The sequence below is a fragment of the Maniola jurtina genome, chromosome 11 (assembly GCF_905333055.1).
Source record: "Maniola jurtina chromosome 11, ilManJurt1.1, whole genome shotgun sequence".
NCBI lineage: Eukaryota > Metazoa > Arthropoda > Insecta > Lepidoptera > Nymphalidae > Maniola > Maniola jurtina.
This window is the reverse complement of record NC_060039.1, coordinates 9616494-9642275: the sequence shown is the minus strand read 5'-3', so window position 1 is coordinate 9642275 and position 25782 is coordinate 9616494. Positions and strand designations below refer to the sequence as shown.

The following is a 25782-nucleotide window of genomic DNA, read 5'->3' as shown; positions in this document are numbered from 1 at the left end:
TAAATTCGATACATGGTGTCATAATGGGGATGATAGGTCAATAATAAATTATTTCTAAGTAATTATTAAATAGAGGGTCTTCCAAAATTCGTAAAATCCACATTCGCTGGTAGTTTTAAGCTAGCAAACCATTTTTAAACCCCGACCCAAAAAGAGGGGTGTTATAAGTTTGACGTGTGTATGTGTGTATCTGTGTATCTGTCTGTGGCATCGTAGCGCCTAAACGAGTGAACCGATTTTAATTTAGTTTTTTTTTTGTTTGAATGGTGGCTTGATCGAGAGTATTCTTATCTATAACCCAAGAAAATCGGTTCAGCCGTTTGAAAGTTATCAGCTCTTTTTTAGTTACTGCAACCTTCACTTGTCGGGGGTGTTATAAATTTTTAATTTACACTTGTAAATTATCGTTTTATTTAAAAAAGTACGTCAAATTACGTCAAATATTATGGACGTCACATCTGTGTATTTCATACAAGCTCCCATACTAAGCGAGCGTTTTGAAGTTTGATAAAAAGTCGCTAATTTGACTAGTAGTCATCATCCCTATTTTAAAAACACGACGAGCGTATTCACCCGAACTTTCGCGCGTTTTTAGCGACAATTTTCGCAGGTGTGTCGCGACATTTAGTTGTACATAAGAATTAATTACCGAAATTCTTGTGTTAACCGTGCACTGTAGATGATAGTGATTGCACGTGTTATTAAATTGTAAATTGCGCACTGTTATAGCATCTTCATGGAATCTGTAAATACATATTACTAATACAAAATTTCAAGCAATATACCTATTTAATCATGGGTCGTGATATTTTCAGGAAGTAATTTCCGTGTCCGATAAGATGGCAGAGCTGATCCCTGAGGTTCCTTCAGTTCCAGAGTTAAAAACTGAGCTGGTGAGTGTCTTCACTTAGGTCTATTACGTTATCATTATATATTATGTTCTGTAGTGAGTGATTATTAAATGTCATACGTTTGTTATAGGAGACGACGACCGATGTGGCAGTGGCTAATTAAACACGCAGCGAGTTTGATACTCCACATGTTAGTCCTCGAGACAGATGTCTAAAAATGAGCCTTTAATTTATTTCCATTTAGTACCACGAGGTGACATCGAACTAAGTTCGATGTATGATTTTCGATTTCATTTTTGTGGATTTCAGTTTAAAAGAAGACCTTCATATAGAATGAGTATAGTTTAAGTTTAGCGTGCTTTGCTTCTGTAAAATTAAGGTTTTTATGTATTTTAAATTCGCTAGAATGATCTTTTATAATTATATACAATAACAAAGTTATGTAGGCAGTATACGGTGCGATAAGTTGGTGCCATTATTACAGGGGTATTAGTTATGACGTCTGGTGGGTGATTTACTCCTTGATTACTTCACAGAATGCTATTTTACTCCTGTCTAATACGTATTGTTTAGAAAAATTGTGAGTAAATTAGATTTAATTTAAAATTAGCGTGTTTCAAATATTTTGGAGTTCCCTCCCGCATATGCCTAAAAATCTGAAGTATTAAGTCTTATAACAATCGCTGAGTAAAAAGGCTAAGATTTGGTTTGTATTCCGTAAAGAGTAAGACTTTGATTACATACAATATTGAATGATGACAACTTCGGTCATTATGGAAACACTAATGTCAACTATGTGTTTATTAATATAATACTATTAATTGTTGTATGATATTATGAGCGTTTGATTGTGTTGCAGCTTTTAAGAGATAAAAAGCTTGAAACATTGATCCCATTTTTGATTTTTTAATGCATTGAAAAAATATATTATAGTTTTTAATAATGAAACACTATTATGTATATATGAATAATTAATTACGTTTTCCCGAATCTTATTTTTCATAAATTCTGTTGTCAAATTGGAATTGAAATTGCATTTTGTATATTGTTATAAGTGACACAAAACAAACGGATTTCATTTAATTAAGTATATTTTATGCACCTATGTTATTATTATTCTGCTCTTTGTAATTATAAGTTGTATAAATTTAGTTTGATTTTGAGCTCTCTCGTATAATGCAAACGTGAAATTTAATGGAAGTGTTGAATTCGCCTCCACGCCTAGTGATATATTGTAGGTCTAGGTGTGTCGTCTATTTGATTATGTTGTTTCGTTCAGATATTTAGGAGTGGTATTTACTAAATTGGACTTAATATTATTCAGTGGCCAAGTTTTTGATTAATCTATACAATTTTTATGCATATACAAACTACAATCAATTATATGTACGATTTAGACGTAGTATTTGTAACAAGTTAGATAAGCAGTGGAATATTTCTGCTATTAGTAGACATTCGTTTCCACCTCATTCATAAAATTAGATATTATCTACGTAAGGTTTGATATTACTATACAATTATTGTAATTTTTATAGTTGTCTGGTAAAATGATTTCCTAATCTTTTTTGTAATTTTATACATTTTTAATGAAATTTGAAGTGACGCATCTGTATGGACGGCGAGAATATCTCCCCAGTATATCAGCGCTAAATACGAGTGAGACATTCCATATCAAATGCCTGCAAGTCTGATATAAGATATTCCAAATAGGTACCTCTAAAGTATTTTACTGGTGATAATATTTCCACAGTCTCGAATGTATTATAATTTGAATATAAAGACCTTTTAGGGTTTAGCATTAGTTTTAGCCACATAATTATCCAAAATGTACCTACTAATTAATAAAAATATTTCGTTGGCGACTTAGTTTACTCTTACACAGAACTTGAAATAGTATTGGGGCCATAACAACAAAGTTTGAAAGATCGCAATCACTTTCGATTGGACTTTGGTAGTAAGCCTACAATGTAGCTCATGGCGCTATGTCGTTTGGTTCCATATCTTATTCAACGTATTCTCCTCATTTATTAACCTCGGAATGTAATATGTTGCCAATGAAAGTACTGTAGAAAATCAAAGTACCTAACTAACACTCGAACCTAATTCCTAGTTTTAGGACTGACGTTGACGCTCAAAATTATTTAAATTATTTTTTAAGTACACAAATCTGCACAAATTTGATAAAACAACCATGAATAACACTATTTTTAAAATTTCTATAAAAATTGTGCAGAAGTGCCAATTCGAAATCCTTTTAAAATAAACCTATATTTGAATTATATTAATATGGATTTTGACTGCTCATGTAACTATTAATGTAATGTAATAATGAGAGTTGTTTAAATTATGTAATATGTGATTGAACATTTTTTATATATTTATTATGTTCAATTTACTGGAATTCGATGTTGATGTGTGAATGTCTCTTATCAATAAATTTTAAAGCAAAAAACTTTTTTATTTATTAAATTCTTCCTTTCTTCGCGGCTCAAAGAGAAAATAATGATACTAGCCCGGCGGCTTTACGTTTGCATAAATGCTTGAGTTTCTCTGTGATCAAATCAGAAATAAGATTGAGGACCAAAGTTGCCAACATAGCATAGCGGGTTGGGAAGCTGAAGTGGCAATGTGCAGGGCACAGTGCGGATCGACACACATTGACGTTGAGATCAAATGAGTTGCAGGGAGCCAGCTGCAAGACGTGGCTTTTAGTTTTTAGGGCTCCATATCTCCACAGGAAAAAGGAACCCTTATAGGTCACTTCAGACGTCTGTCTGTCAAGATGATCAAAACCTATAGGGTACTTCCCTTTGACCTATTTGGCAGAGCACAAATAACGGGAAAAATCCGAAAACCGATTCTCGAATTAACCTAGCTAGGAACTGAACCCAGTACCAACTAATAAGACCATTGCGCCAGTGAGGACAAAAAATTTTTTACAGGCATGAACTAAATTTCTCATTTCAGTGGATTTGGCCAACATCCTCCTATGATCTAGCTCTTAGGGCCGGCGCACATATGGCGGAGCGCCGCGCAGAGAATTTTTCAGTCAAAATATTATCGACGTTGTCTTCATTGAAATAATATTTAAAATCAATTGTGCGTCCGTGCGGATACTCGCGCAGTCCCGCGCATACTCGCGCATTCTCTGGTAGAAATTCGCGTAATGTCTCACGCGATTAGAAAACTTCGCGGGCATGCTCTGCGCTGCGCTCCGCCATATGTGCGCCGGACATATGTAATATATGATATAAAACTGCAGTTATGATGAACCATCATTTATTAAAGTGAATTGATACAGCAATTATAATATACCTACTTACAATTAATTGATTTGAACACTTACTAATAAAAAATTACTGTTTACTCAAGATTTTATACAACTGAATGACAAACGTTTTTAAAGTAGGCATTTAGCAAGCTTTAGTGCAGTTTTTATAGTAATATGGTAAAATAGTTTTTCCTTTTCTTTTCAGCAAGCACTTTCATACAGTACCAGTATGGTTGAATAATTGAACAGGTTATAGCCTAGCCAAGAATCATTTATTTATTGATTACTATCAGTAAGCACCTGTTAAATACCTCCTATTTGGGGAGTTCGATCCAGGGCATGCATTTTTAACTTTTCAGAGATGTGCAATTTCACTTTCTTTGACTGTGTAGGAAAAATTGTAAGAAAACTTGCATGCCTGAGTTTCCATAATGTTCTCAAAGGTGAAGTCTGTCAATCTGCACCTGTCCAGAGTGGTGGACTATGGCAAAACCCTTCCCATTCCAAGAAGAGACTCATGCTAAGTAGGGATCTGGTGATAGGTTGATAATGATGATCATGATTATCAGTATTAACACATATTTGCCAAGTCCCAGGTAGTAATTGATCATAAAATGTAAGCGGTTACATGGTATGGTCCCAAGTTACAAAACATTGACTTCAAGATTTTGTATCAATGCTTTCCAAAACACTAATCATATTATCCAGCATATCTTTATCAATATCATAAATTCGCTGTTGTGTATGCCCATTATTTAGTGTTGTTAATGCCAACTGCAACAAAGGGTACTTTAACTTCTTTAGTTCACTTGTGCCATAAACAAGCTTAACAGCCCAGTCAAACTTAGTTACTGTCTCTCCGTGTGCACTGTTATAGTTAAGTAAAGTTGCATACAACAATTCATTTCTCCTACTTTCTATGAGGGCTGAAAATGTTTTGCTTCTCTCCTTTTTAAAGCCTCTTGATAGTAATAATTCGTACACAGTTCCCGCAGCACAGTCTGTGTTAAAAATGATATCCTTTATTTCATCTTTAACTATTGGTATAGAACACTCATTAATTAATTTTATAGGTTTATTTTGTTCACGATATAAATTATTCAGAATTTCTTCTACTACCTGCAATAGAAGTTAAAGTGTACAAGACGTAGTAAAGATACATTGTAATTTTTTAGTAAGATAAAAGCAAGTATCATTATAACCTTTACATACTTACGTGTATAAAATCCTCTTCAGTTTCTATATTAAATACTACTTCCATGATTATATTGTTTCAGGCATCGATGGTTTCAGGGCTAAAGTATTTAAAAAGGTTACAAAATTGGTAGGTAAGTATAATAATAAATACTAGTATTCCGACTTAAAATGTACAACCATACAACTGTTGTAAGACAAACGAATAAGTCACAAATCAAACCGCCAAATTTTCGGTTTTATTTATTCTTATTTCATTGATTTTATTTGTCATCGAGAGCGGAGACAGGTTTTTGAGATTTTTCCAGATTTTTTGTTTTTTGACTTTTGTCTAGGACTTTTTTTAAACTTGTTTTACACAGACCAATAACATATAGGATATTGTTTTACGTGTCTACTGTCTAGGTACCTAGTCTTTGTTTTTGTCCACAGATCATCACATCACATCACATCACAGGTCACAGATTATAGCTAAACAAAGGCTGGCACGCGTGCGGTGCCTTTTTGGAGTGTTTTTTTTTTTGTTAAAAGTAGTTAACTGGTTTTTGTGTTTCACTGGTGTTTTTTTGGTGGTGGAACTGACTGGGAAGCGCTCTGAAGGGGTGCCGCGCGTGTGTTGTCGAGCGCCAGCACAGACGAAGTCCATACTTATAGTTTCCCTAACTTGTAAATAACTACAAACTTTACATTGGCTAATCTTTGTAAAGCCAGACGAGAGAAAAAAAATTATAGCTAACGCCAAAAAACGGAAACTTTTAAAAACTGATATTTAAAAAAAATAATGCTTGCGAGTTTAGTTAGGGCATGTCTGCCCGCGAAATTCAAATTTAATTTGGTTTTTCACAATTTGTAAACTAATACGACAACTTCGGCTTATGGTATTTTAATTGCGACAATGGCAGTATCATTCTCACAAGGTTTATATAAAAAACTTTATTTGAATGGGTCCAGCTTAAGAAATTAATTCTAGTATCGACTATTCTTACAAATTAGTCGATACTAGAATTAATTTTATATAAACCTGTGAGGATGATACTGCCATTGTCGCAATTAAAATACCATAAGCCTACGTTGTCGTATTAGTTTACAAATTGCGAAAAACCAAAATAAATTTGAATTTCGCGGGCAGGCCCGTCGCTTCAACTTTAAATGAACTATAACCGAAAATGAGTATTCAGAGTGAGTGCCTTGGTCCTATAATATGAACCTATTACCTATCATTTTTTAGAAAAGTCGAAAAGAAGAAATTTTTGAAAATCCCCGTTTTTGGCCACTCAAAAACGATTTCTTGCAGCTAACCATTTTTTACAAATAGGACGACAGTAATGTCTTTAAAGAAACGTTAGTAAATACAGCCCTATTAGGTATTTAGGTACGTCGAGGTTTGTAAAAAATAAAAAATATTTAATAAATACAAATAATTTTATTCCTGTATTGTGATCTTTTGCAATAACAAATAAGCTTATTTACTACGGATTGCATGTCACTCATTAAAATACTTACAGAATATTGATTGAAACCTAAGGCGTAACGCACACTGGTAGAGTGGAGTGAAGTCAAGAAACGGCACTTTCTTGGTATCATGTCATACTTACTAGAAATAAGATTTATTTACTCTGGCATAAAACACACGGCTGCCTTGTGCTGGTCTAGCACTACAAAAACCACCAAACGAAGAAAAGACGCGGCGTGCGGATAGCCTGCTGCTGCGTCATTTAAGTCTACTCCGTCATTCTTTTTTAGTACTTATACCGATTTCAACCGAATCTGCAAAAAGCTAAGTACTTAATTTCTAGTGGTTGTAAAAATGGTTTTAGGTTTTACTAATTGATATAGTTAGTTAGTATTGAATATAGTATAAGTACCTAGTTATTTATTTTCAATAAGAAGTTCCATCATTAAAAGTTGTTATCAAAAAGACTTGACTCTATTCCACTCTACTCTCTATTCCACTTATTCTTCTTGTGTGTATGCACTTGCCCTAAATAATACAACTTGAAAGGTGTACACCTACCTAGGTGTTTTTTGTCTTCAAAATTAATGTGGAAAACATCTTACAGTAAGATTTATCCCAAATAAGAACTTTTTATAGAAAATGTTTGAATTTCACAAATAATAATAATGATCTTCTTTAAGTTATGGTCTATTTAGGCGTTAATAGGCAGATAGATCCAAATAATAATCTATAAAAAACACAATGCCCTTTCAAAAAGTGTTTCTACTTTTTACTTTCGTAAAGTGTTTTTAATTAGTAGCTACTGTCCATTACTGATAAATTAACCTTTGAACAACACAGAACTACTAAATTATTAAATTATAAAATAATATAAGTAGGCACACGGAACGTAAAAATATATTGTGTAATATTAAACATCGACGGTAATAAACTATACAGGCAAGATTTTAAAATACCTTCATTAATTAATAATAAAAAGGCTCAACTTTTTTCATGCAAATGGCATGCTAATAATGAGTATTTTTTTAAATGGTAGGTAGTCGTAATAAATCATTGCCTGAAGTTTTATTGGAAATTATAAATACAATCTGAGCAATCTAATTAACGTTGTTTGCCAGTTTCATTGATTCATCATATTGGTGGCGGTAATAAAATATTTTAATTATCAGAAATAAAAATTAATAATTATGAGTAAATAATAATTATCATTATTACGTATGTACTCATTCTGATATATTATACAAATTAAATAAAGAGTTAAAATAAAGATTGGGTCATTTACAATGACATCAATGAAGTAGATGAAACGAATACCTAACTTTACGGCCGAAATTAATAATAATAATAATTAATTTATCTAAGTTACTAGCAACATTATTTGCCAAAAATTGTATGTTATTTTTGACAATTAGCAACATTGCTAAGTAACTTATCGACCGATTAGAGATAGTAGGTAGATTAATAATTTCAGCGTTAAACAACAACTTACACGCGAACTTAATCGAGTGTAAGTTATAATTATTGCTCAAATCAATCACTTCATATTATAAATTACTATCAAGCCCTGAATAAAGATCAAACCTAAATATAAATACAAGCATATCCTATATTTTACACTAGCAAAAATTAAATTCTTTAAGTTCAAAGATTTCACTGTGACAAAATTAAAAACAATAATTAAGTAGGTAGGTAGGTAGGTAAGTAGAGTAATTCGATAACGTAGAATAAACCACTATTCTGGTCTTAACAGTAAATAATAATAAATTGATCATCTATAACTCCTAACAATACATATGTATTTGTTCAATAAACTAATTCATATAATATAGTCAGTTGGCTAAGTTGACAAAATTCGATAAACGCTATAAAAAGTAAATCAATAAAATTAAATCCTAGTCTTGCATTTGTGGTTAATAATAATTAATTAATTAAAAATTAACAACTAAATTCGAGGTCGTAAAATGCTTATTCTTTTGTTTATTTTCGCTTTCATCAATTATGTTACTATAACAGCAAACCTTTATAGGTGTAATAAATAATAATTAGTACATATGTACGTGTACGAGTGACTTAAGTAGGTCATTAATGCAAGCGTGAGTTAGCCTGACTTAAGTCACGAGTACAGTTTTATAGCTCGTGTGACCTAAGCCACTTATCAAATGTGTAAAAATAGACTACTTAAATACTCCATTTTAACACTGCAAAAATGTTTTAGTGCATGATCAAAATGGAGTGCTTAAGTCATGGATAGCCGTTATGTAAATACGGGTTTAGGTCACGCAGTGCTATAAAATACCATATTATAATCTTATCTTACACAGCCTTTAAAAGATTAGCTAGTGCTACAGTAATAGTTTTATACTATAGTAAGTACTCAATGATTAAGTATGAAATAGATTTTAACGGACCGATTATTCTGCCTGTTGACCTAAAAGGGCAAGCTGTCAAAATCGTTAATAACTAGGCGGAGGGGTCCAGCAAAAAATCAGCCCTTAAATCTTATATGTATCTATCTATATGTAGCTACGGCCATGGTTTAGTTAGAAGTAATTTTAAGTTTGTGCTTTTGAGGAGTTTGTTATATGCTGAATTAGAAATCAGCCATACTACAAATTGGTATATGTGACATTAAACAAATTTCAAAACTAATCAAAATTATAACCCTGCATTTACATATTCTCTGCATTTACTTATAGATATGTGACAATCTCTGCATACACCCATATACCTATTGATTTGAACATGTGTCACAAGAAAATATTATATTTACTACTTAAAAAAGTAAACTTTCAAAGTTCTTTAAAATATTGCTCACAATTGCACCGGTAGACTTACAACTACAAAATATTACTAGGAATAAGTTATTGCAATCAAATGCACGACTTGGAATATTGAACACATATCGTCTATTCAGATGGACCTCACCAAGGTAGCAGAAATGTCGCCAGGTTTAGACGAAAAGTCACAAATTATTACGGATAATACGTTGGTAGTGATGTAGTTGTTCAGCAGAGTGCGGGCGATTGGTTATGTTTGAGACCGCAATGTCGTCGGCAATAATCGAACCACAAATTCGTGCTTAGCGACATTTTTGCCAGTGTGGTGTGGTTCTGGCACGTTTGAAAGGGAAGGCCCCGTATCACTTGTATGACATACAGTTTCGGCAAGTAGTTAATCTAAAGTAATTGATATACACATTGCCCGTTAGTTCACAAAATGTATTGACAATTATTGACAGGCCAATGCACGGCTCAACGTGAATCACGTCTTAATCTGTTGCCCTCATCAGACAAGTCCAGGTTATATTAAGTATCTTCTGTGTAAGGAACACATTAAAATATAATATTCTCACATATTTTTCGATTAATAAGCTGGTTCCACTGTTACGTCTTGGATTTTTTTATCCATTAAGTTATTGCCGAGTGTATAAAAAATAAATTCACAAATAAATTGTTAAAGCTACCGAAAACTTATTTTAAATCAATAAGTACGCAATTAGTTTTAAGCACACAACAATCATCTTAACAAATCAATAGTAATATTTATTATTTTTATTTCTACTTAATAATAAAATAAAGTCTTCCTTATAAAGGTTGACATTATTTCACTTTCTAAGAGATAAACAACGGTGCTAATTCGGTCGTACACAAATACTTTAACGGGTTTACAAAAAGTGCTAACCTTTATTGAATTGTGGCAACACTGTTGTACACAATCTCATAACTAGAATGGCATAACACTTCCATTGGAAAAGGATAGCAGAAGATTTAGACCTGTCAATTTAGTTTAGTTTAGAGATGTGTACAACAGAATTAACCACAATGTTCACTGTCAAAACGATGACACTACTTTGTCTATTAAGCATGTAGCTTCAGCTGCCGTTTTGTAACGATAGTCTGGTCACTATCTTCGTTGGAAGTGATGATTTTATTCCAAGATTGAATACTTTGCTTACAGTGTAACCTGCAAGTGTTTTTATATATTTTGTACAGATTCACTCTCACGCTATAGAAAATCTAGATTAAACATCCATTGCCATAAGAATCCCATTTTGATCCTATGCTAGACTTAACCATACTACAGTAGTACAAAAGTATCTGTACAGATATTTAGAACTTTTGTAAATGTTTGAATGTCAACATATATAAATCTTATGGCTAATAAATTTAGTAAAATATAAATAATTATGTATTCTAATTAAGTAAAACAATATCTATTATTATAGCTTAAACACAAAATAAGTAACGGGCGGTATGGATTGGTAACTACGTATGTACAATCATTGCCACAAAAAATAATTTTAGTTATAACAGTTATGTACTGGAGATTGATTTAAAATTCTGAAACTCTGAAAAATTTGTTTCTATGAATTTTGAATCAGTCTCCAGCATTAATTGAGGCCCTCTCAAACGGACAATGAATAATTTATCTTTAATTTGGAACATAAATGTATTGCAAGTTGTAAGGAGTGATGAGTTTTACACAAATAAATTATACATATTCCGTATGGTAATAATATTTAAGGTTATACTTGCTTACTGTCGAAATTAAAATAATCAACCTGTCTGTAATCTGTAGATAAGTGACTTAGCAACACAGTTAATTGTCAAAAAAGACCATACTATATTTGATAGATAACAATGTTACCAAGTAACCTATTGACAGATCACTGCTAGGATTGATTAGTATTATTAATATTAGTTTGCAATGTGTATTTCAGTCAGTCTGTGAGGGCTTAATTAAAGAATATAATTATAGTAAGTTACAGTAATTAACAAAGCATTTATCAGAAATTTATATTTACAATATTCGATTTGTTTACATCATAATTTATTAATAAAATAATAAATCGGCCAACACCTATATACATCGCTATTTTGTTTTTAAAACGCCTAAGCTCAGCATGTTTGAATGCAGAATGGTTTCCAATTCGGTTGTACATATTAACAAGGCAGTGCTATCTTTCTTATAAAAATGTAAGTATGCGCAAAAGGATAAACACTTATTATAGACCTTTCAATTTACTCTAGATATTTATGAATAATTGAATGGTTAATTCGGGTGTGCGAACGCCCGAAATTAATAAAGTCAATCTGTCTGTAATCTCGATAAGTTATCTTATAGTTACTTGTAAAAGAATACCACAATTTTTTTGACAAAATATAACAAAGTTGCTTATTTATCGCAAATTGCAGAGACTGATTACTAATTTTGGCCGTAAATCTCTGAGCTTAACTAAATTGACAGGTCAAATAAAGTTATGTCCTTTTAACAATGCTCTGTGTGGAGAAGAAAAAGGTAGCAGTTCTAGACCTTCAATTTAGTTTAAAAAATTCGTGTTCAACCAAATTAGCGTAATAATAATACAAGTATCTGATGTCCACATACTTTCTTTATACTTGCCCACATATCAGAATTTTTCTCATAACATTCAGCAAATATACTTATAAAAACATGTTTATGTTTACTTATTTTCGGTACAAGTACTTATTTAAAAAAGATCAGTAAACGATATAACAATGCATCTTTGTAAAAATTCTTTGTAAAAAATGTTTTAACTGACATCTTATTATGAAAATAATATCTTTCATAAACTTTTTAATGAAACAAGACTCATACTATTCCATATAATAAACTGAAAAATTACAAGCTGAAACTTTTTGCCCTGTCTACAATCTACATGTCTGTAAAAGATCCACATCTTTTAGATGTCAACAGATTACAATTTGATCACTGCTTAGCCAAAGTGTTTGATATAAAAATCACTCATTTTTATGGCTAGTTAGAGCTTTTGTTAAGAATATGTTGTTATAAAAGGCAATCAAAACTTTTAATGCAAAATATTTTATGATTTATTATTGTCTACTTATTTTAACTTGTACAACCTTTAAATGCTTGTCATCACATTTTAAACGACCAAATACTGAAAAAATATAAGAAACAATACAACACAACACTCTAAAGATGTTTTACATATTTTGTTGTATGGACAAAATGACAAAAATCAGACCATATCAATGATGTCCTTAAACTGGTTCAGTACTCGGCCGTATATAACTTAACTGGTCAGATTTCCTAATGGTCTAGTTTTATCATCAAGAGTTGAATGCTTTTATTACAGAACAAAATAATGTCAAATATAACATAATTCACTCATAACTGCTCTCAACGTCAATGTTGACAGATAGCGTGAGTGTTAGAAGTGTCAAATGATGAGACCAAATTCATTTATAGAATGGTTAAGAGGTAGGTACGTTTGTGAAAGTGATCATTTTGCATTAAAAGCGAAAACACGTTGAATGTAGACAGAGCACTTTATTCTTTTTGTTGGTAGTCTTAGGACTTAGAATGTCATAGTTATCATCATCACTGGCCTAGATCGCTACACAGATGCTACACGACACCACTCTACAAAAACTTACGACACAAGTTTAACGTGTTTACCGACTGCGCACGAATATTTTACCTGAAGAATGAATTGACGGTAACTGAACGCACTCATCATATGGCAAGTAAAACACCTTTTTCAGTATCGAGTCCACGCTCGTGGCTGCTAGTGCTGGTCGGTGCTGGCTAGTTGACGAGCACCGCCCTTGGCCATGCCGTAGAAGACAGATCCCTTGTCCTGCAGCAGCTGCTCAGGCGACGCGCACTGCATGAGCTGGTAGCGGTTGAGTCCACGTTTGTGGCGGCTAGTACTGGTCGGTGCTGGCTAGTTGACGAGGCCGGCGTCCTTGGCCATGCCGTAGAAGACGGAGTTCTTGTCCTGCAGCAGCTGGTCGGGCGGCGCGTACTCCACGAGTTGGCCGCGGTCGAGCACCATGACTCTGGTCGAGTCCATAATAGTGTTAAGTCTATGCGCGATTGTCAACACCGTGCACGATGCGAACTCCGATCTGATCGTTTTCTGTAATGAGACAATAAGCATCATGTTTATAATTTTTGAGGTTAGTAAAAGATTGAATGAGAATGTGCAATAAGTATATACTATTGTCCGTTCGTCGTAACTCGACGCGTTAGTAATATGTTGGCACCATTGTAAATCACACAATAATAATCCCCTTAGTTCTAAGGAATAAAGCAAGCAAAGTAATAGTGCCAACATATCACTCACGCGTCAAGTTACGCGTATATAGCTTTCAAGGGGAAGGGCAACGTTGGTTTTGACGAACAACCCAAAGACAGTGCAATCTTGTTTACCTGTATAAGCTCATCCGTCTCCAGGTCGACGGCCGCGGTGGCTTCATCCAGCACCAGCAGCGGCGTCTTCCGTAGCAGAGCGCGCGCCAAACAAACCAGCTGTCTCTGACCTACGGACAAATTCTCGCCTCCTTCCGATATCTCGTGCAGGAGGCCTGCTTGAAGACCTGTGACAACACAAAAATGATAACTATCAATTTACTGACAAATTCATCGGAAAGAGAGGATCACATAAAGCAGATGATTTTTGAACTGACTGTAAGTCTCTGATACTGTAAAGGTATATTAGATGGTTAGATTTAAGTTACCGGAAAAAAATGTTATGCCCACAGAGATATACCATTTGCAGCAAGAATCATTTTTGTTGCAATTAATATTAGAAGTGGTGAAAAATTTTACACAGCATGTTATTGTTCTTTCATTAGTAGCAGTAGTCCATTACTTCAATGATCAAATAAAAAGTAATAGTACGCGAACAGTCTAGTCTGAAGATGCGAAGCACTGCCTGCGCATTGTACACAAACAGATCCCAATATTGCTTGTGTATAATGCTTAGTCTATACCTGCGCAAACCGCCATATTGCAACTTCCGATTGGACTAATAATATCTTTTTGCGATAAGTGTACCTTTCACAAAAGACTTGAGATGCGCATGCTCCAAGGAGCGCCAGATTTCCTCGTCGGTGTAGACACCGAACGGGTCGAGGTTCATGCGCAGCGTGCCCGAGAACAGCACGGGGTCCTGCGGGATGATGGTGATGCGCGAGCGCAGCTGGTGTAGTCCGATCGTGGAGATGTCGATACCGTCGATCAGGATCTTGCCGCTCATCGCTTCTACTATCCTGTTCAATAAAATCACACGAATATTATAAAGACAAAAGTTTTTGTGTGTACGTGTGTTAAAAAAAATTAGATACTGTTTGTGATGAGTTTATACCCTAAAGGGACTGCCGTAGATTTAGAGACGACGATGTGACTACCGATTAGCAATGCAGCACTCGCCTTCGGCCATATTGTATGTGTTATATTGTCGCGTGTTATAGGTATATGTGCGTGAGCAACGATGTCGTAGGCGGTAGGACAGGTTTGTGTGGTCGTTGGGCGCACCTGAAGAGGCCGAGCGTGAGCGTGGACTTGCCGGCACCGGTGCGGCCCACGATGCCGAGCTTGTCGCGCGGCGCCACGGCGCACGTGAGGTCGCGCAGCGCGGGCTCGCCGGCGCGGTAGCCGAGCGACAGGCGCTCCAGCTGCAGCGCGCCCGTCTCCGGCCACGTGGAGCCGGGGCCTGAGCCCACCGTCCACGGGGCCTCCTGGGGAACGATTCAATTACATCTCACCACAACCTTAGAGCTGTAAAAAGCTGTGATAGCCGTGGTTCAAACGTCCGGCTCCAATCGGAAGTCGGGGGTTAGATCCCGGGCACACTCCTCAAACTTTTCAGTTATGTGCGTTTTAAGCATTTGCTTTAACAGTTAAGGAAAACATCGTAAGGAAATCTGCATGCCTGAGAGTTCTCCATGTACTCAATGGTGTGTGAAGTCTGCCAATCCGCATTGGGTTTTATAATTGCAATTTCTCAAAAGAAGAAAGGAACAATAAGCGTGAAGAATTTTTTACTCTTGCAAGATATTGAACAAACCTGTTTTGTTTCCGCATATTCTTTTATTCTTTCAACGGCAACTATATTGGTTTCGACTTCCGATGTCATTCGAACGAGCCAATTCAATGTTTGCGTAATCTGTAACAAAGGAAAAATATGATTTAAAAAATAAATGTTCGGGTGTGAAACTAGTCGAACAGCCATGTTTATTGACAAACATGATATTGGTACTGATTCTGTTGGCAACTAAATTTTAGAGCATTCGCATCCTCTTCTTACTAATGTAATATGAAAAGGATAGACACATCTTGACAGTTCTAAATTTAATTTAGAGCTGTCAAACGTCGTGACTTTAGCGGCCAGTCGCGAGCCTATTGTTTAAATTTATAGCGTGCACTAAAATTTAGAGTCTTTAAATGTAAAATTCATGTTCCGTCCCTTTTCAACAATATTAAAAGGAGGAGGACGCAGATACTCTAAATTTAGTTTAGAGAAAGACAACAGAATCGGTACCACTGTATATATAACCGACTTAAAAAAAAAGTTGAATCAAAAAATGTTTAATAACTTTTTCCCCCATTGATTTTAATTCAAATATATATTTATAGATACAAAAAGGTTATAATAATATCTTTGATTTAAAACTATTTTGGTTCATGTCCGCAACTTTTAGCAAAGCGGGTCCAAAATAGCCGATTACCTTTAGTTCTAAGTTTCGATAGTACTACTGAGGGCATATTGTTCTGCCGCGGAAAAACAAATACTAAAATTTCACGCTGTATGTGTACCTGTAGGGCGTAGCTGACAGAGAGGCCTACAACGCCCGCCTCGATGGTATCTCGGCCTAACACGCTGAACACCGCCGAGAAGAATATGATAAGATTTCCCATCATCTCGAGACGCACGGCCAGCCAGCGGTTGGCGATGCAGCTCGGATAGTAGCACGATTGGTTGTGGTCAACGCCGCGCTCTGACTCTTCTATGAATCTACAAGACAGTCGATGAGTTAGAAACAAGTAGTTTTTACAAAAACAATTATAATTAAATATCAGCGAAATATGTGCAAGCGAAAACAAAATAAACGATAGAATTGCATTAGTAAAACACTACATCGCAGTTCTATCGCCCATCTCTGAATCAATGAGAATGAATCCATTGTAAACTATTGAAAAAATAGAAATAGAAGAAGAAAATCAGTAGAAGATACAAGCGGGAAATGCTCGTAACTACATTTTAACCGCCTTGCAAGCGGGTTTCAAAGGCGCGATTGCATGAAAATGCTTAATATAGGAATTTGGCTACAAGTTGCAACCGCGGTACTTCCGCGCAACATAATTTGAATGCATCATTAAGTTTATCCATACTAATATTATAAATGCGAAAGTATGCCTGTATGTCAGTTGTGATAGCCCAAATAAATATAAGGAAAATTTTGTACAGAGATATCTTACATACCGGAGACGAACACAAACTATTTTATATTCCGGAAAATCAAACTTCCCACGAGATTCTTAAAAAAAATTTAGATTCACGTGGTTCATCCACGTAAATTAAAATTTTGTCACGGAGATCATAATATAGGTTTTATAAAAATTTACACAAAGACTTTATTAACACAATACTAACTCGATTGTTCAAAGAACTTCAAATAATTCAACGTTCTTCACTTACCTTTGCGTAACTCCATACGCTCGAATCGTGGTAGCCCCAGTTATACTCTCTCCGAAGTGCGAGTAAATAGGCGACCGCGAGACAGACTCGAGCCGTTTCAGTTGTCTCGATGTGGCCACATAAAACCGCTGGATTACGTAGTATACCACTCCGACGGGCAGGATCACCGCTACGAATATTGGTGTCGAGATACTGATCACGAATAGAGTCCCCAGGACCTATTAACAGAACCGATGATGTTTAAATTAAATCAGTTCTAAAACAAACTATTTAATTTTTCTCCCATTATGTTATTGTCCAATATTTACAAAATGGTTTTCATGTTGTCTAAGACAATTTGTTTTAACTTTTAAAAAATCAATGTAAATATACAGTAAACATACGCGTAAAAAGCGTTGTGGTTAACTGCGCTCTTTCGTTTTCGTTTTATAATTTTTATATTTAAGTATTTATAGTATTTGTGAATATTGTTATTTATGGTTAATTCTACGAACAAATAAATAATAAGTAAAACATTGGGATCAGTTTATTATTATTGTCACTACACTACCATGTTAAAACATAAAGTTTTCAAGTTATGAAATCATGTTAGTAGCGCCCACGTTCAACACATCGGAATCGCAAAGCGAACATGATAGTTAGGAAACAAATACAGAAGCAAAAACATTCTACCCAAAGTTAGAACAAGTTGCGCGCACACACACACACACATCCACGCACATACACAACTTCAGAAATATATTGCTTTAGCAAAGAATAAGTAATCTTACTGAATATTAGTTAAGCTTCACGTACTACACGAGTGAACTAAAATCCTAGTAAAATAAATAAATATGTGGCAGCCCAATAAAAATTATACCTAAAGTGTGCGGACTCAGATCTTGTAAGGCGTAGTGCAACCTCTATAATTAAAAATAAATAAATTAATGAAACAAAAGTTATCACCAAATCTACTCGCGTTAAAGATATACACTTATGACTATGGCCTTATTACCTCAAACGCGCAATATATGACATCGGCGAGCTCAGTAGGGAGCGACGTGTCGACAATGTCCACGTCTTTAGAAAATCTAGAGAGGATCCGGCCGAGGGGCGTCACATCGAAGAATTGTAAGGGCGTTTTTAACACATTGTCCAACAAAATTTCGTGCAGAATCCTCGCCGCCCGCCAACAAGCCAAGTATGGCATTAAATCCGCGAAAAACGACGCTATCGCTGCAAACAACGTCCACCAATTACATTAAACTATCCGACAGACTCTCACTCGTCGATTTTACATACGATATAATGAATACATTATTTACGACTGTCTTACGGTGTGCTGTTGAGTATCGGCTCTCATAACTACTGGTGATACGACGACAACAATTACTGTGCAAATTAGAACGAGATAAAGTGCGCTAAACTCGCTATAAGAAACTAACACATGCTCTACAAAATTAGAATTTTTCAAAAAAAAAGGCAAGCTGAGATCTTGTTAGTTATATTAAATGATCAAGAAAATAGTTACTAGTACAAACTCTAAACACGTTTGGTAGGGATAGTCAACTCAGGTGTAATCATAAACTGATCCCAAATACGTTATTATAAATAAAATCTATTCAAAGTTAATATATTGGACAAGGGATGCAGTACATGGGGGCGAATCGCTTTCGAATAATAACAATAAGAATAGGAACTACAAAACCGTATTTCTTTACATTCATAGCTAATGTTAGCACCTCTACAATGAACATGCTTGAATAATTTTGCTTTGTAATATTTTAGGATTTTTTTGATAAATTGCTGCGTTAATATGACTGTCATAAAATTAAATCCGTTATTTTGTTGCATTGGGATTTAAGAGACGAAAAGTACGGGGCAAGATGGCTCACTTTCAAATATTTTTGTAGGAAAATACAAAAAAATTGTGTTCTTGAGTAGGATACAACAAAAAAAAGGAATGTTTTGTATTCTTCTACATTCCCTTAATTTAGTTTTGGTAAAATACGACACTGTTCATATTTTTTAAATCTTGTCATATTTTTTCTAAAGATGTACTTTTGAGCCAGACATCTGCGGCTTCAGTGACGCCACAACAGAGTGGCTGGTAAGTGTACCATGCAAATGTAGAGAACGTCATTCGAGCTCAGCGACAGTGCGCCCGATAAAGTCCACCTTAAAGTTAATAAGCGTGCCATCTCACCCTTTTCTCTGCTTTTACATCAGAGAATGCGACAAGATAACGGGGTATATTCGTTCGCGAATCGATTGGGAGGGTACGGCGTACCGCAAAGAAGCAGGAGGTCCAGCCGCGCAGCGTCATGGGCAGCACGTTGTCGAGCACGTCCACGTCCTTGCTGAAGCGGTTGAGCACGCGGCCGACGGGCGTGCAGTCGAAGAAGCCGATGGAGGGCGCGCGCAGCACGCCCGCCAGCAGCGCCGCGTGCAGCACGCGCGCCGCCGTCAGCGTGCCCAGGTACAGCGCCAGCGACGACACCGACACCGACACCACTGACACACACACGCTCACACCATAAGCCGCCTCAACGCCAACCCACAATGTGTTGCAAGGCGGCATATATTATAACGCGTTCAAAATGAGAATAGGACTCAATGACCACCATCTGTCAACTGGTTACTTGAAAATTGGGGTTTACAAGGAAAATACTTTGCAAAAAATATCAGTATCAACATCATTATCATCTTATCTCTTGGCCAGTCTACTATACTCAAAAAAGATCTGACCAGGCCATAGTCCTCCACGCGCTCAACTGTGGATTGGCAGACTTTTTTTCCACACATCTTTGACAACAATCAGGCACGCTTTCCCCACCATGTTTTCTTTCATCGTTAAACCAAGTAATATTTTATAGCTTCCAACGCACATAGCTCCGAAAAGATATAGGTGCGTACCCGAGATCAAAACCGAGGCCGAAGTTTTAATCTATACACAAATAATAAATATCATCGCTTAAAAATGTATTGAACCAAAATATATTTCTATCTAAGTCCTAAGACGTCATTGAGAAAAGTCATTCCTATTCTTAGTTTGAACGCGTTATAAAACAGGTATGTTTTCGTCGCAAACAATCTTGGTGCAGTTCAAAGCACAATACAAATTTTTACTGGCGGGGACGCAGTACACTATTGTACTCTACACTCCAGCGATCATACACTACAGACACTGCAAAACGCCGGTCGCTCCGATATAGGGGTTAGGTAGATTGCTTTTTACCGAAAAACTATAACAGGATAGATGACGAAATTTATTGCAGTTATAGTGCGCAAAACAAGTAGTCCAATATGAACTTGAGGCGTATTGAACAAAAACAGATTTCAGTTGGACTTGCGTATTAAATCCATATATAACCGCCATGTTGCAACTTCAGATGAAACACTTGTTTTGCGCGCACTCTTTTCTGCTAGCTAAAGAGAATCTTTTTAGGCTATAGGTGTCGGCTATTTACACCATTTGTAACAGTAAACACTTGGTCTAAACATGAGCTTTTTGTTTATGACTTGGGACAGTCAAGTTGGTTATTAATAAATAATGAAGCAGAGGTCATGGCAATCGCTTCGCAAGTACAATGTATGATCGCTTTGTTGTGGGTACTTACACGATTCCCACAACCGTGCAGTCGTCTAAAACGCACTTTTTCAATAATTAATATATAATAGTTACGACGAAATCAAAATGGTTTAGTCGCATATACATTATTCGTATACGTATATCGCTGGTGTTCGTAGTTGCCTCAGTAATTTTACATTACAGAACCAATAAACTAAGCTCCTTTGAATTTGCATCCTATACATAATAATACCACATATTAAACAACATTATTTTGTGCTGTCTTAACTAAAATAAACTTTGTTGCACTATAAGATTACAAGAGTGGATCAAATAGAGGCACATGTTATTCCAGTTCATAGTAAAATATTTGTATAATAAAATAAAATAAATCTAATATTAAATATAAGAGATTTTGGAAATGTAATAGAACATGCAAATCGTTTCAATGATAAAATAATGATTAACTACCGATAACGAATAATAGAAAACCTTAAGATTAACATGCCAATATAAAGTATACCAAAATAAATAATTTGGTAAAAATTCATGCGAAAAAGGTTAGTTGCCGATCCCGTAATGAAACCATATAATAACTTAAATGGTTACAGAAAAGTAATTTAAAATTTTAATTATATACAACGTGAAATTTTAATGGTTGCTTTCCCGAAGTGAAACGACTTCGATTTCGTAGTACAATCGATTTATTAAAAAAATATTAGAATAAAAAAATATCAGATTTACATTATCGTGAAAAACAAAACTCGAAAGCAATCTCGAACTATGAATTCAGGCTAGTTTATGCCGTATACGCGCGAGACATTATCTTGCTCTAAACATTTTCACTTTGTCGGCAGCCCTTGCCATTCAAGTTGTACCTACTTATACGTGATGTCAAGTGAATAACTAAATAATAATAATAAATAATATTGCATGTCACTTTTTCGAGTTTATGGATATTTTTTTAATTATTTCACAAAAATATTTTTACTGTTTAAATTTGTTTCGATAGGTACTACTGAGGGCAAATCGTTCTGCCGCGGTAAAACAACCAATTAAATTTCACTCTGTATATAAAACGTGTAAAGAATGTATTCATTATGCTTTATATACCACATAGTAATATAAAAAATGATTTTCATCCTATTATACAGATAATATTTATTTAAAGCACGATACAAAAAGTTTAAAACCATCACAGGTCATATTTTGAAATGACATGAGCATGTAGGTAAGTCTTTAAATATAAATTAATTTTAGTATTTATATTTAGATTCCATATTATTTACTGAAGATATAGAATAAAATATAATAAACAGTAACACAGCAAACCATATGCATTACGTAATATTACCTATTATGCATGATGAAAATTTAAGTTTTTATAAGCAATTTAGACACTAATGTAAACATTCAGTAATTGGATATTCAATTAATGTAAATGTCATCCAAGTACATAATTAGACTGCTGCTGAATTAATTTAGCAGAATTAGGGTTCCATTAACCTTCAATTATTTAATCGTTATCACAATAGCTATTAACTAACCCATGTGGAAATACATATGTAATATAGGAAACCTTTATACCAGATGCTAGGATACAAATATAATGAAATACGAAAAAGCTTTAATCATATAGAGATTATTTACACTTCAGCTGACAAGAGTAGCTATTTATTTAAACGCCTTTGTGGAGTGAGCCTTCTGTACATAGAAGATACTATTAAGTATTCTACAATGTCACGTATAGATATAAGTTAGGTCCATTACATGACTGTGTTATATTATATGTGTGAGTAATGTAAGTGCTGCGCACCAACTTACCTTGTCCAATGCCGAGGCCTCCGTACACACCGAGGTAGAGATCTCGTACCCTTCGGTCGACAGTTCCATTCACTATCTACAAACAGATAATTGTGGAATTTAGACAAAAGTTGTTTATTATTTTTAAAATTTCACACGTTCACTTATCACACTAATATTATAAAGGCGAAAGTTTGTGTGTATGTGTGTGTGTGTGTGTGTTTGTTACTCCTTCACGCAAAAACTACTGGACAGATTTGGCTGAAATTTGGAATGGAGATAGATAATAGCCAGGATTAGCACATAGGCTACTTTTTATCCCGGAAAATCAGAGTTCCCACGGGATTTCGAAAAACCTAAATCCACGCGGACGAAGTCGCGGGCATCATCTAGTAATCTTATATTTCTATATAAATACTAGTTGATGCCCACGACTTCAGCTAAGTGGTTTTAAGTTTTATAAAAATCTTGTGGGGACTCTGATTTTGTGGGATAAAAAGTAGCCTATGTCTGTAAGAGAGAGAGGAGTTTACGCAATAGAATGAGTCGTTTGTTAAATATTAGACTGCAGTGCTGTGCGAGCTGAATTGCACTTTATTGCGTCGTAACAAGAGTCACGTGTTTTTAAACGTCTTTGGGGAGTGAGCCATTTGTAACTGCAAGATGCCATTAAGTATTAAGATAGTATTCACGTTATAATTACCATGGTATCTTCGACGGACCACTTGGCGAGCCAGAAGTTGGAGCCGACCTGGAAGAGCTGCAGCACGAGGTTCATCAGCACCGTCACCAACGACGCGGTCACGCCCACCGACGTCAGGTAGTGCTTGTACACGCTCCATTTCACCTGTCCGATCAAAAACATACATTATCGGGTCTAGAAACATTTTCTGCAAATGCTCACAACCGACAATCTATAGAAGCGACCTGATTTAATTACCTATTACTACTACTACCGGTGTACCAGTCTCTCCTCTCAGAGGATGAAATTTTTTCTATAGGTGCAAAAGTTGAATAAATATTCAAAAAAGGAAAATTTCAACTCACACTGCCTGTCTCCATTTTCTCAGCATCAATAAGTTTGTTTTTCTCTTTGAGCTCATTAGGAGTTGCGGCATCTGGTGTGCGTCTCTTTACGCTGCCGCTTCGATCACCTTAAAAAATAGACGTTTATGATATTTAATTTAATAAATTAGAAAATTTTATATTTTATTACCTTGATGATTATCATAATAGTTATTGACCTCATCCGCGACGCGCAGCGAGCTGAGTCCCTATGAAAAAGGGATGGATTCGAAAACTAGTCGAGCTTATATCGACTCAATACGTGAGTATTACTGTGTAACAATCTATAATTATAATTATTGATGTTGAAGTTTTTTGATGGACATTTGGGATGGCAAGAAAAAGTAGTCTATCGCCGTCTCCGAGATGCAAGCTGTCTCTGTACTTTTCGTGAAAATCGGTTGTACAGATGGCCGTGAAAGGTAGCGAAAGACAGATAGATTTTATAATATTAGCGCGGAATAGAGAGGAATGAGAGGAAGAGCATAAGGGAGGCAGGAAGAGAAGAGAGGGAAGCTTTATTAAATAAGCACAGCGCTGTGCGGCCAGAATTGCGCTTTATTATGTTGTGACAAGAGTCGCTATTTATTTAAACGTCTTGACAGACTGAGTCTTCTGTACCTGTAAGGTACTATTAGGTATCCTGTGGTTGCACTTACCGGCGGCTGGTTGCTCCGACTCCGACGCGCTTTCTGACAGCGAGCGCGCTCTCTGCAACTTGTTCTGGAACTCGGACCCCAGTTTGCTTTCCAGTTCTTGTTTTATTTCATCCAGTTCTACAAAAAATCGTATCGAGACATTTTTTCAATGTTTCAGAAAATCTTTTTTTTTTAAATAGATATTTAATTTTTTATTACAACTCTGTAATAGTAATTATTATTAAATTGACTTTTGAGAAGTGTTATATTAAATTATTATAAATTATGACCTTTTTTTCATTTTATATAAGCTAGTTGACTTAGCCCGTTTGTTTGGATGGGATTTCTAAAATTCCTTGAGTGCAAAATCTAAATTTTTAGAGCCAGTGGTTTGATCAGTACGTTGATATATCTGTCAGCCTATTTCTTCTTTTATACATATTGATCGAAAAACCAATAGATGTTGGGGTCCCAAGGTCCTAGAATGGCGGAATCACCGGCACCTAGTAGCCCTAGAGTAGCCCTATTTTTCTTTGATTTTACGTCATTATAGCTTATTATTTGACATATCGTTGATTCAGGATCCAACCGAGAGTTTCCTCACTCTAGTTCCCTCGAACGTCTATCAGTTAACAGTGATAATAATTTTTATGATGAGATACTATAGATTAGCCACAATTATTTCAAACCTTCTGGAGAAGTCCGCTCAACATCACTCAAATGGTGTATAAGGAATTCCGCGAAAGCGCCTTTCTTCTCCAAAAGCTGTTGGTAGGTGCCTGCCTCAGACACTTCTCCGTCTCGCAGCACTAATATGTGATCGGTTTGCGCCAAGTACGACACGTTGTGTGTCACCCACATGCGAGTTTTATCTTTCAATAGGCCATTTGGACCGATTACCTGTGAATAAATTCAAGTATTCAGTGATATCAGTCTTGGCGCCGCGACGAGCTGTTCAAAACTAGCCGGGCATACCCAGACTAACATGTGAAATCGGCCGTCAGATATTTATATTTATAACTAGCTGATGCCCGCGACTTCGTTCGCATGGATAAACATTAAACATTTTTTTTAAATCCCGTGGGAACTCATTGATCTTCCGGGATAAAAAGTAGCCTATGTGTATCTATCCAAGGTATCTCCATTCCCAGCCAAATCCGTCTAGTAGTTTTGCGTGAAAAAGTAACATACATACACACAAACTTTCACCGTGTTCTAAGCCGATTTTACCGATCTCCTGCTAGAAAAAAATATCCAAAGAGAATAGGCATCCATATGCATGCGTGCTCCACTTTGGATCACTCATCATTTAACTACAAGTTTTCTCAAAATAGTAGTTACTATTGTAGGTACACGCTTTGATTGTCAATTTCGTCTTTATTGTAAAAATTTAAAAAAATAATTGTTGTTATGGTGATAATAATTAACAGCAGAAACTTAAAAATAAGCTACTAGGGTTTATATAAATTACAAAAGCGGATCC

At 35.3% G+C, this 25782-nt stretch overlaps 3 protein-coding genes and 1 long non-coding RNA gene across 9 annotated transcripts in view; 2 read left to right on the top strand and 2 right to left on the bottom strand.

The window, feature by feature from the left end:
- LOC123869949 (A-kinase anchor protein 200) overlaps positions 1–2710 on the top strand; it is a 40232-nt gene extending 37522 nt beyond the window's left edge. Inside the window, exons 6-7 of the mRNA XM_045913065.1 lie at positions 816–893; positions 982–2710. Of these exons, the coding sequence (XP_045769021.1) occupies positions 816–893; positions 982–1014 (111 nt within the window). The 3' untranslated portion in view covers positions 1015–2710. The remainder of the gene's footprint in view (positions 1–815; positions 894–981) is intronic.
- A 1411-nt stretch (positions 2711–4121) lies between these two features.
- On the bottom strand, positions 4122–5669 carry LOC123869962 (COMM domain-containing protein 8-like). 2 transcript variants are annotated; one of them, XM_045913091.1, is made up of 3 exons: positions 5497–5669; positions 5339–5417; positions 4122–5241 (listed from the first exon to the last, which is right to left on the bottom strand). In XM_045913091.1, exons 2-3 carry the CDS (start codon positions 5381–5383, stop codon positions 4783–4785), a joined length of 504 nt encoding a protein of 167 aa, XP_045769047.1. In that variant the 5' UTR covers positions 5384–5417; positions 5497–5669; the 3' UTR covers positions 4122–4782. The 2 variants fall into 2 exon arrangements, with proteins under 2 accessions (XP_045769047.1, XP_045769046.1); XM_045913090.1 differs by having other exon boundaries at positions 5339–5669.
- On the top strand, positions 4854–24623 carry LOC123869963. The gene is made up of 3 exons (XR_006796981.1): positions 4854–4864; positions 10144–13607; positions 24611–24623. It is a non-coding gene; the product is annotated as an uncharacterized LOC123869963 (long non-coding RNA).
- Positions 12170–25782, bottom strand: part of LOC123869961 (multidrug resistance-associated protein 1) — a 42455-nt gene continuing 28842 nt past the window's right edge. For 3 of the 5 annotated variants that reach the window (XM_045913084.1, XM_045913086.1, XM_045913088.1), the window contains 13 exons: positions 24989–25199; positions 24321–24437; positions 23644–23750; positions 23300–23443; positions 22618–22693; positions 19513–19736; positions 17244–17461; positions 16361–16559; positions 15612–15710; positions 15080–15282; positions 14600–14814; positions 13973–14139; positions 12170–13679 (listed from right to left, as the gene is read on the bottom strand). In XM_045913084.1, the coding sequence (XP_045769040.1) occupies positions 13485–13679; positions 13973–14139; positions 14600–14814; positions 15080–15282; positions 15612–15710; positions 16361–16559; positions 17244–17461; positions 19513–19736; positions 22618–22693; positions 23300–23443; positions 23644–23750; positions 24321–24437; positions 24989–25199 (2175 nt within the window). In that variant the 3' untranslated portion in view covers positions 12170–13484. Of the gene's footprint in view, positions 13680–13972; positions 14140–14599; positions 14815–15079; positions 15283–15611; positions 15711–16360; positions 16560–17243; positions 17462–18237; positions 18459–19512; positions 19737–22617; positions 22694–23299; positions 23444–23643; positions 23751–24320; positions 24438–24988; positions 25200–25782 lie in introns of all 5 variants that reach the window. The other 2 variants (XM_045913085.1, XM_045913087.1) reach the window with 2 other exon arrangements.

Bases quoted from the DNA above. Each gene is read 5' to 3' on its own strand.
- LOC123869962 (XM_045913090.1), bottom strand. From the start codon at position 5,383: ATGGAAGTAGTATTTAATATAGAAACTGAAGAGGATTTTATACAC. The intron at 5,242-5,338 runs GTAAGTATGTAA...CTTCTATTGCAG, and splicing joins CTGAAGAGGATTTTATACAC to GTAGTAGAAGAAATTCTGAA.